General features: G+C 41.8%; 1 protein-coding gene across 1 annotated transcript in view; it reads right to left on the minus strand.

Moving 5' to 3' along the window:
- Positions 1-12,095, minus strand: part of LOC107112977 (disintegrin and metalloproteinase domain-containing protein 2-like) — a 42,968-nt gene that overhangs the window by 3,955 nt on the left and 26,918 nt on the right. Inside the window, exons 11-16 of the mRNA XM_015414181.1 lie at positions 10,683-10,881; positions 7,983-8,181; positions 6,026-6,134; positions 3,447-3,630; positions 2,764-2,844; positions 34-151 (exon numbers count right to left, since the gene is read on the minus strand). Of these exons, the coding sequence (XP_015269667.1) occupies positions 34-151; positions 2,764-2,844; positions 3,447-3,630; positions 6,026-6,134; positions 7,983-8,181; positions 10,683-10,881 (890 nt within the window). The remainder of the gene's footprint in view (positions 1-33; positions 152-2,763; positions 2,845-3,446; positions 3,631-6,025; positions 6,135-7,982; positions 8,182-10,682; positions 10,882-12,095) is intronic.

The following is a 12,095-nucleotide window of genomic DNA, read 5'->3' on the forward strand; positions in this document are numbered from 1 at the left end:
AGAGGGGCTTGCCTTTACTGCACTGAGACTAACCGTGTTCCAAAATGCGAATCCCACTGTCAATGCTTCCTCCAAAGCGGCTTCCTTTCTTTTTGCAATCTGGGGGAGCCCATCCTGGATCACAATGGCAATTTTTTTTGCTGTTGCAAATCTGAAAATATAGATAAAAATAAAAACAAACATTTACAATTATTGCCATTTTTAATTTAATTATTTCGAAATGAGTCATCCCTATACGTTGTCGAAGGCTTTCATGTTCATTAGTTGTTGTAGATTTACCGGGCTGTATGGCCGTGTTCTTGGCACTGTAGTACCTGACATTTTGCCAGCAGCTGTGACTGGCATCCTCAGAGGTATAACATATAAAGATGGAGTACTCTCTGTGTCAATGTGAGAAGAAAATGCAAAAGAACCTCCTCAGGAAAGCTCCTCCATTAGCATGTCACAGCCTGGGAAACTCCTACCCCACCTTCCTGACTAGATATAAATTACCTGCCTACCATTTTTCTTCTCACATTGACACTGAGAGTACTCCATCTTTCTGTGTTACACCTCTGAGGATGCCAGTCACAGCTGCTGGCGAAATATCAGCTTACTACAATGCCAAGAACACGGCCATACAGCCCGGAAAATCTACAACAATTAATGAGTCATCCCTACTTCCTGTGCCCCAATGCAAAGGAATCTGAGGTTGAGTCTTGGTAGCCATGTTCATTGACTCTGTTTGGATTTGGTCCTCTGGCCTTTCTTCTTCTCTTATAGAGCAGACCCATCTCTCACTGTATAAATTCGGTGATTTAAATACCAAGCAGATGCCCTCTTGCAGATTCTGCTGCCTATAGCTCTACCCCTTGCTTCTTTCACAATGTCCATTTAGCATCCACCCCTCCTATCTGTGGTGGCAACCCTTTATCAAACAAGAAGATGTGAAGCACTATTAAGCACAGAAGGCCTTTCCTCCACATTTGAGCAACAGGATGCTAGAGCTGCCAACATCCTGGAAGGAAAAAAAATCCTGCCTGTTTAATAGAGGCTTAATGGGCTGTTATTTACCAGACAATTTTATTTACCTCCATGCCATGAAAAGTTTTAACTGCTCATTTCTATACATTAATCCTCCATAAAAGAGGCAGGACATTTTTTTCCTCCTGGCCTGTTGGCAATCCTGCTAAAGGGGTCTGTTATTGATTTCTACACTTTAATGCCCTGCCTTCTAGTAGCATTCTAAGATTACAGACCAGATTTACTTATTTGAAAATTGTAGCACTAATGTCGTACCACTGATGAATTTTACGCAGGTGCTCTGCAGCTGACAAGATCCCATTCATTTTCATTGCCATATAAAGTATTTGTGTAATTCACATATTTCTACGGTAGGTTGACCAAAAGAGTCTGGTGTGTGCATAGAATGTACAGTGACACTTCAAACTGGGGTGGGGGTGACATTTTCAAATGCTCTCCAATGCGAAAACAGAGAAAAAAAACACCTCCCTACATGTAGAAAACTATCACCGGAGGCAGAATGGTGACCTTTCTTCATGATACTTTTAAAAGCTTCGATCCAATTCCTCTCCTTAATAAAGGACTCTGAGTGGTTAACAATAGATTTAAAACAACAACAAAATGTTAAAACAATAAATACTCAAAATTAGAAACTAACCCCCCACCCCAATTAACAATTCAGCCTTTTACCTTTTCCTAAAAACAGTAAGGCTTTAATGATATCTCTGCAAGACTGTTCCACAACACTAGGGCTGCTAGTTGTGAAACTGTCTTCTGGAGATAAGTACCAGCACTTCAAACTGGACTCAGAAACACATTAGCAACCAGTGTGAACACTGAAAGCTTCAGTAAGTAATTGAGCTGCCCCTGTTTGAACCAACTGAAGTTTCTGTGTTACTTTCAAGGACAGAGTCAAGAAGAACATATTACAGTTACCACAGCATGGATCAAAATGGCTAGGCTGACTGAGTCTGTGAGGGGAGAGATTACTTCTATGCTGGGTGCGATTGGGGGGAAAAGCATTTTTGGCTTCTGTATTCATTTGGTTATTCTAGCAGAAGGGCTGGGTTCAACAAGACTCCCAGACTCTTAACTAACTTAACTCCTGACCTCATCCTAAGGGGGTGGCATGATTATCTCCAGAATATTGGCTTGAACCTTTCTGCTTTCAGGGAGACTTTCCATATCAAAATTGATTTTAAAATTACTTCTGCACCTGCAGTCTGATGTGATAGCCCATTCTACTACATCAGGACTCCTCCTCATTCTCCTGCCATGAACATCTAGCCTCAGGCCAGAGGTAATCACTCTGTGGCTTGCAGAGAGTCACATCAGCAGTTGTTATCAACCAAGAGAACTGCATGACTACAGTATGTCCTGCATGCCACCCCACCAAATACATATATACAATAAAGTAAGATATAACTGTTAAATATATAATCTTAGCTGCATTCACAGGATTTCCATTTACTTTCATCCCTATTCTGGAGAATGCAACCACCACCACCTCACAGCAGCTGTTTCAGGATGGGAAACAGCCATCTGAAAACCACAAGCCTCACTGGACAACAGCCTTGCCCACTTTCTTAGACATGGGGTGGATGCCATTTTGGGGGATGGTACTCAGTAGAGCCAGAGGTGGCATGCCAAACACCCACATGTGGCTCCCAAGACACTGAGTATCACTCCTCAGACACTCATGATGCTGGGCAGTTTGAGAAAGAAACATCGGCCTCCTTTAATGATGTTCATTTTACTTACTCCATGTCCAGAGCATTTTTCTTTAGGATTACAATCATATTTCAGGATTTCATAGTTTTCACACACTTGATTGATACAAACCTACAACACATATAAAAAAAAATAGCATTTTGGTTTTTAAAACCCTGAAAATTCCAGGCTGAGTAAGCAATCCTTTATTGCACCTCAGGCTCCAACATCTATGTCTTGTTCCCCACAATATGCTACCACTTCCCAGAGCTGGGCAATTTTCACTCTTATAGTCCAGCCTGATATGATCGTGGGCTTCATAATTCCAGAAACAGTCTTATCACAAGCCAAAGTAAGGCAGCTACCTTAGGAGCACACTAGGCGCCTGGCAAGATCCAGTTCTAGGAATGCCAACCTCTGCCAGTCTTCCACAAAGCAAGGAAGGAATTTGGAGGAAAAGCAGATAGGGAAGGGGTGTTTATCCTTTCAAGACCAGCAAGTGGAGGCAGACCTCAAAAGGTGCTGAACAAAGTGGTTCCATTTGCTGAAGCGCTCAAAATAATCTTATCTGAAGCTTCTGCCCTCCCTCTCGTCTAGCATTGGATTATAAAATGCAAGGATGCATCTTTAAGGTTATCTTTTACTTTGCTCATCTTAACCTATAAAGCAGTACACCACCATGTACACTGACCACATTATTTCAACAATAATAACATGCTAGATTGCTTTCTTACTTTAGAAGGTCCGCATTTTGTACCATCTTTTAACAGCAGAGGGTCTAGCGAAGTTTCTGACTGCTTCATGTCCAGAGATGCACAAATAATATTTCTCACTGGAGTATACAGGACAGGAACTTTCAGTTTAGCAAAAGGAACATTGCTTGGATACAGGCAAATTAACTTTCCACATCTGAAATCCCTATCAAAAGCATTTGGAAAAGAAATCAGGATCACATGCGTGTATAGAATTATTAGAAACCCCCGATTCTTAGGATAGTCATCTATCCCGCTAGGGTTGCCAGCGGCCTGGACAAGAGGCCTTGCTCCTTTAATAAGGGCTTAATGGAATGTTACTTCCTTCTATGCCATGACAAGCTTCAACTGCCACCCATTAAGCCTCTATTAAAGGGACAGGTTATTTTTTCTTGAGGCTGCTGGCAACCCTGTCTCCCCATTTTTTCTTGCTCCTTTTGTCAGCCATGAAGTTTTAAAAATAAATAAAGCAGCGTACGAACTTTTAACCAGGGAGCCATGCGAACAAAAACAAAGCTGACCGGCTGGTGAAAAACTGGGGGGAGGGACTGATTTTGGAACCAGAGCCAGTACAGGAGCAGAACAATACAGCTGACGGTGCAGCAAACAACTTTGCCCATGTCCCTGCGGGTACTTCAGTTCTAGGACTATTAAGCAAATTAAAAACCACTAAGTCTCCAGGTCCAGATGGCAAAAGTCCTGAGGGTTCTGAAGGCATTCTAATGTGAAACCATTGCTCTACTGACCAGTATACATAACTTATCACTAATACCGGCCTGTGTACCAGATGACTGGAGAGTAGAAACTGTTATAGCAGTTTTTAAAAAGGGGTCCAGAAGGGAACCAGGAAATTACAAGCCACTTAACCTAAAATCTGTTCCAGGTAGACTAATAGAAAGCACATAGCACATAGAAACTCAGCACGGTTTCTGCAAGGATAAGTTGTGCCTCACCAATCTTTTGGAGTTCTTTGAGAAAGTGAACAAGCATAGATAATGTAGACATTATATACTTGGCCTTCCAAAAGACCTCTGATGAGACACCTCACCAAAGACTCCTGAGTAAACTTAGCAGTCAGGAGAAAAGAGGACAAGTCCTCTTATGGATTAAAAATTGTTTAAATGACAGGAAGCGGAGAGTAAGAATAAAAAGACAATTCTCTCAATGGAAAGAAGTGAGCAGTGGGGTCCCACAAGGATCAGTATTGGGACTGGTGCTATTTAATTTGTTCATAAATGATCTGGGATTGGGGGTGAGCAGTGTTGTGGCCAAACTTATGGATGACACAAAATTATTCAGGATGGTGAAAACCAAGGCTGAATATGAAGAGCTCCAGGACAACCTTGACAAATTCTGTAAATGGGAAACAGTGTGGCAAATGAAGTTCAGTGTGGGTGAGTATATACACATTGGAACAAAAATCCCACCTGAGCATATGCTAATTGGGTTTGAAACTGCTGAAACGGAGAGGGAAAGGGACCTTGGATTTAAAAGGGGATTAGACAAATTCATGGAGGCTAGGTCCATCAATGGCTATTAGCCATGATGACTAAAAGGAGGCTCCAAATTCAGAGGCAGCAAACCTCTGAATACCAATATTAGGAGGAAACATCAGGTTGCCTCTATGCCCTATTGTTGGCCACCCCTAGTAACTGGCCAGCCACTGTGTTAGACAGGATACTGGACTGGATGGACAACTGGTCTCATTCAGCAGGGCTGCTCTCATGTTCTTAAGTTCTTTATTGTTCAACAGTTTGTCAAATGCTGATTTTTAAAGTAAAGGAACAACTGTAGTGTGGGGTTTGTAATGGCTTATGGCTAAATACAATAAAACCTTTTTCTCTCTCTCAACTGTGGTGTGGAAAATGAAAAGCTCCATGCATTTCAGGTGATTGGGTGGAGAAAAATATAATTTATTTATACCATGCCTTTCTGTTTCAACAGAAAAAAACTCCAAGTCAGCTAACAAACCCTAAGAGCTCTGCTAGTCCAGCATGCTATTTCACTTACAGTGGCTAACCAGCTGCCCCCAAAGTCTCCCTGCTGTTTCTCACCACTTCTGAACACGGAAGTTCCATGCAGCCATTGTTGAACCTATCATCCATGAATTTATCTAATTCCCTCTTCAAGCCAACTAGGCTAGCAGCTGTTGCTATGTCTTGGGACAGTGAACTCTTTAGGTACTGTGTGAAATAAATGAAATATAAAGTAAAATTAAGTCAATGTTGAGCAATGGAAAGACCAGTCTCTTTTTTGCTCTCCCACACAGTAGACGGCAGCTGACCACATGAGAGGGAAGAAGCCTGGAGGGGAAAGGCCGTGCCAACCCCAACGTGAGTTTTAAGGGCTCCTGGCTCAAACTGACCATTTCTTTTCATCAATCGGAATGGTTCCCATTAACTGATAACATCTTTGTACCTCTAGAGCTCCAAAGGGAATGTGGCGTTCCTCTACCACAACACACAGGAAAAACATGTACTATCAAATACAACATTCACATATGTATACAACCCACAGAGAATTCTTAATTTCTAGGTCCTCTCTACTGCCCAATCACATACTGATCTGAACAAGTCTTATAACCCTCTGATGGATCAGTCCCACAGTGTCCAAATCTATCTGCTTGACGATTAATTTCTTCGTAACATGCAAGTGGAGCGCTTCTTGCACCTGTGAATATTGAAAGAACACATCCATAAAAGCCTGACATAACTTTATTCACAACGCTTATGATAGGCATTTGTAGATGTCTGTGAGCAGAAGGAATGATTTTTCTTTAAATCACAGTTTGCCCTCTTTTGCTTCTGCAAGTCATTTATACCTCTGCTTAAAATCTTGAGCAGGACTAGACTACAGGCTTAAACTAGTATGAGGCTCTTTCTACATGGGTTTGGAATTAGGTTTTTTACTGCATGCCCACAGTATTGTGGTGCATTCATGCACCTTGCAGGATTTCCCCAACTTTTCTCTGACTTTTCCCAAACTGGCTTTGCTGTGCAGTTTTAGGAAATGTCATAGCAAAGCCTGGATAGCTGCACTGTGGATGGGAAAATCTGGATTTGCCAAGTCCCAAACAGCTTTAAAAGGATCAAGTAGTATGTGATGAAAAGATTAGACAGATTCATGGAGGATAGGTCTATTAGTGGGTACTACCCATGGTGACTGAAAGGAACCTTCATGTTCAGAGGCAGTAAGCCTCTGAATATCAGTATCATGTGCAACATAAGGGGAAGGCCTCGGACTCAATGCCCTGTTGTTAGACCTCCGGAGGAACTCTCTATGAGAGACAGGGTGCTGAACTAGATGGACCACTGGTCTGATCCAGCAGGGCTCTTCTTATGTTCTTATGTCCCATCCACACAGCAGCCAGTTTCCCTGCCCATGTTCCCGCAGCAGCCATTTCCCCCAACTACCACCTGGGGGGCTTTATAAAATTAGAAATTAACTATCATTAGAACTATATAGCAACCTGTGTATCAGTTTCTCTAAATTTTCAACTTTCATTTTTAAAAATGAGGTATTTTGCCCCTTTTATTGTGGAGATATGCTTTCCCCCTTATATCTCCACAGTGAAAGGGGTTAGAGCCTTACTTTTTAAAAAGTAAAAGCTGGGAGTTTAGAGAACCTGATGCACAGATGTTTATACCATTATAACTATATTCAATTACCATTAAAAACACCACAAAAAGCCCTCGTGGCAGTGTGTGTGTGGGGGGGTGAAAAGTAGTCACTCCTGGGGGACTGGGACAGGGAAACCTATCATGCAGAAGCCTGTCATGGGGAGGGGCTGTAGTTCAGTGGTAGAGTGTCTGGTTTGTATGCAGAAAGTCCCAAGTTCAATCCCTGGCATCACCAGTTAAAAGGGGCAGGTAATGTGTGATGTAAAAGACCTCGGCTTGAGACCCTGGAGAGCTACTGCCAGTCTGACTGAATTTGATGGATTTAGCATAAGGCAGCTTCATGTGTTTCAAACCCATGGCCACAGCAGCCACCACAGCAATAGGGAAACTAAACCACCCCATGTGGAAAACACCTAAAAGTAATTCAGTTTGCCCAAGGAAGCTTGGGAACTGCAGTTCTGTAAGACAGGACTAGGGATTTACAACAGGGAATTTTCACTTCCAAACTACAATTCCCAGGAGGGAGCTACAACAGTTTGAAGTGTGGTTGTGCCGTCAGTAGATACAACTCTGAAACTGTTGTGAGCTTCCCTGAACCTACAGGATAGAAGAGAACACAGATATTTCTATACAGGTAGAATTGAAATTTCATTCCCCAAGGAAGGTCTTCTAAGAGAGAAAAAACTTGAAAGGAGATGCAGGGCAATGCAGTAGTTAAGAGTATCAGAACAGGATTGGAGGCATCTGGGTTCAAATCCCCACCGAGCCCTGAAACTCACTGGGTAACAATGGGCCAATTTTCTTCTTGATTATTTTTTAACCATTCTAAATATAAGTTTTTAAAAACAAAATGCAAGAGCATTTTTAAAAACAGCAGGAGAACAGGACTGTCATTTACGTGGACCAAAGAGCTCCTGACAGCGTAGATCAGCTGACTGGCAACCTCCTGCGTAACAGAAACCAGTGTTGCCACCACATGTGTGTCCGTTCTGGACATAAATATCAGACGGGCAGGATGCAGAACTCCCATTGCAGTATTCAGGGAAATCACAAGCACGATCAACTGCCTTTCTACATACTGTGTTGCTGGGCATATACTAGGCAAAAAAGAAAAAAAAATTAGTGGCAGTCTTCAAAATATAGATGTTTGACTATGTCTAAGGTATTAAAAATCCGTTACTTTACTTAAAAGTCTTCTATTCAAAGTGGCTTAAAATGTTATTAAAACAATGTATTATAATTAAACAAAAATCACAACAGCAAACAAGACTAAATAACCAGCTAACAAATTAAATGCCACCAAACAATTGGATATTAATTTTTTTTCTGAAGCCTAATAAAAGTTAACACGTAATATAAGCATCTTAGTATACAAGCCGGTTCCTATAGAAGATGTCAGTCCCTAAGATACCATAGTCCCAGAGAGACAGCTAATTGTTCCCTAGGAGCTTCTATTATATGTGGAAGCGTCAATCAGAATGTTTCCAAAGGGATTTGCTTACAAAATCTGTTTCACCTAAATAAGTATTTAGGTGTTTACCCTGTTACCCAGTAGTAGCTACACACACACACTTTTCTTTATCTCTTCCATTTTAAATGTGTCAGTGACATAAAACACAGTGAAAAACTAACTGTTCAGTCAGTGACATAAAACACAGTGAAAAACTGTTAATGTGGATATTAGAACAGTTATATATTACAAATACAAAAACAGCACAACAAAAACTGGTGTTTTGATAACACCAAAGAACCTCAGCAAATTGTAATGCCCTCACTGAATACAAAAGTTGAGACTTGCATCTCTTGAGTTCTTCCCTGGCTTGGACTGAATACCTGAGCTGGAGGAGGGTGTAATACCTGGCCTGTGGGAACTTTTCTTCCTGCCCCCACCCTACTTAACTATTTGCCTGGTGCATTAACTTGCCATACTACAGCATCAGCTAACAGGCAGACTATCTAGAAAAACCATTAACAGCTCAAGGGCTGAGTGTTACTAAGAGGCATTAAAAGTAGCGCACTGCGCCTGGCACTGGAAACAGAAAGAGCCAAGATCTGATTTGAAGCTTCAAAAGCAGACAGAGACCCAGATGTGACCATCAAGATGAAAAATCTGCCCACTGCCACAAAGTGAACTGGCAGCAGGAGATGGTCTTCAGCAGGTCTGTTTAAGACCTATGCACTGAGCTCCTGTGAAGAACATATGGCTAATACAGAAGTGAAGGGAAAGGCATTGGTAGGCTTCTAAGACATTCCAGACCCAAGACCTCACCTGACAGTTTTGGCAGCATGGTTCAGTACTGCATACAGCTCCAGCTTGAAATTTACAGTTATGGGTGCAACATTTGCTGCTGTTACATTCCTGAAAATAAAAGCACACAGCTGGGTTTTGAGTATGGGTTGTTGTCGTTTTTGTCAACAGTAAAACAGATTATATTTTGTGGTACTAATAATTACAAACTATGGTCATTAAAATACAAAACTCTGAATGCTGGGGGGAAAGTATGGCTTCTAAACTTTGTGGCTGGCTCCTACAGCCAATGAGAATTTGTCAAGGCTTGGCCTAAAGCAGCTTCATGTGTTTAGATTGTCTTCCTGCTCCTTGAATGTAGATTTGATAAATTACTGCTGGTCATATCTATGGTTATGTGTTAGCTTTTACTTCTTGCAACTGCTGGCTGATTTGAACTTCATATAAGTTTAATAACAGCACTGCTTTATCTTTTAAGTGTATGCTTTAATTCCAGTGGTGTATCAAAGGACAGTGCCGCTACTAGGTTTCATAAAGAGAGTAAAATAAATTAGTAAAGGTTTCCCTTGCTCGAAATCCTACTCTAGGGGTGATGCTCATCTCAGTTTCCAAGCTGAAGAGCCAGTGCTGTCTGAAGACATTTCTGGCATGACTAGACGCCAAGGTGCATGGAATGCTGTTACCTTCCAATCTCTTCTCTTCTCTTCTTCTTTTAAGTGTATGCTTTAATTCCAGTGCTGTATCAAAGGACAGTGCAGCTAGTAGGTTTCATAAAGAGAGTAAAATAAATTAGTAAAGGTTTCCCTTGCTCGAAATCCTACTCTAGGGGTGATGCTCATCTCAGTTTCCAAGCTGAAGAGCCAGTGCTGTCTGAAGACATTTCTGGCATGACTAGACGCCAAGGTGCATGGAATGCTGTTACCTTCCCACGTAAGCAGTACCTATTTATCTACTTCCACTTTCTTGCTTTCAGACTGCTAGGCTGGCAGGAGCTGGGGCCAGAGATGGGAGCTCACTCCATCACGTGACACTAGGGTCTCAAACTGCCATGCTACAGACCTTCCAGTCTGCAGCTCAGCGTCTTAACCTCTGAGCCACTACAGCCCCAAAAAATAAATTACCAAGATTAAACATAAAGTAGCATTTGCATCAAGAGGAGCAAAGTCCTGGTCTGAGAATTTTTCATAACAGCACAAGACATGTTTTGTTTGGGCTGGTATTTGGTGGCCGGCAAGAAACATCATCACAATTTAAAAAAAAAAAAAACTGCACAAAAAACCTCCCTAAACATCCAGAATAAGTCAAGATACAAATTCAAACAAAGCCAGTGGTCACTTCCCAGTTACTGACCTCTGGTGAACCACAATCACAGTTTTCTCCAGCTTCTATGACACGGTTCCCACAAACTAAACTGCTCTTTCCACTTTTCTTAGTAGAGTGCTCTTGTAAATGTGGCCTATTAGAAAGGCAATGGCCACCCTTGAGTTTAATGAAATTCTGGAAGTCTTCAATGCTGCAGCTACTAAAGGCTTTAATTCCATCTGAATGTCTGAAATATCAAATTAAATACATAGTTCTTATTTGATTTTCACAAAGTGTCCAAGGCACAGCACGATAAAAATTCTGCTATGAAAAATGCTTTTCTCCATCTTCCTTTGAGAGAGCTTCACTCGTCCGAGCAAAGCCTCTTGAACGTGCCACCCTGCAAAAGGGTAAAAACAAGTGGCTCATACCTAACCACCCTGCAAAAGGGTAAAAACAAGTGGCCCATACTTGAGTTTTCTCTGTCCCAGCCCTCATCTGGTGGAATGATCTGCTTCACAAGGTAAGAAAGACTTCTATTGTTTCACAGAACGTGTAAGACAGAACTGTTCAGGAGAGCATTTTCAGAGAAGGAATAGAGATGTAGCAAAATGGAATTTTGCAGGAAGGCCCTTTCCACTTAGGTAACAAGGTTTTAATTTAATTGCCTGTGAAATGTTTAGATAGCTCCCCTTGCCTTTACACTGCATTGTTTACTGAATATATTATACTGCCTTACTTCAGCATTCTCCAATTGTGAAATCCAGTTTATTGTATCATTGTTCTGTAATTATGAAATCCAGTTTATGTGAACTAGTATACTGTTTTTGTTTAATTATTCTTTAATTTGTGCAATCTAGTTTTACTGTATTGTTCAATGTATGCAGTATATGGTTCTTTGCATTGACTTTTATGACCCTGTAATATGCTTTGAATCTTTACAAGAAAGGCAGGCAAGAACTGAAGGAAATAAATAACTAGGTAAGAGAAATCAGAACTCAAACAATAACCGGTTTCTGGTTTCGGCTCCTCACTTGACGGTTGCACTCCGATGGGGTTCCATAGGGGGCGGCCTGTTCCGCGGCGGATAGGAGGGGAGCCAACCATTGCTGGCTCCCCCCAAAGCTCTTGGTGAGAGCTCCAAGCCAGGGGGCTTGAGGAGTGCCGCTCCCGAGGCGTGATGCCAAGGGACTGAGGCACTCTTTGCCCCAAAGGTCCTGCTGCTGTGGCGCCATCATGGCTTTTAGAGGTGCACACCGGGCAAGCGTTCTGGAGTTTTAGTGAGAATGCAAGACATCTCATCATATAAGTGATACCAGAAGAAACGTGAGTGATCTTACAATAAGCACATGAACTTTTAAACGGGCTCCGACACCCCCCACCAGTGATAGGGGAAGGGAGGAGTATCCCCCCCAACAAAACGAAACCTTAAGTTAAAGCCTTACTGAAACGGGGGAAAGA

This window comes from Gekko japonicus, unplaced genomic scaffold (genome assembly GCF_001447785.1).
Source record: "Gekko japonicus isolate JY-2015 unplaced genomic scaffold, Gekko_japonicus_V1.1 scaffold9, whole genome shotgun sequence".
Lineage (NCBI taxonomy): Eukaryota > Metazoa > Chordata > Lepidosauria > Squamata > Gekkonidae > Gekko > Gekko japonicus.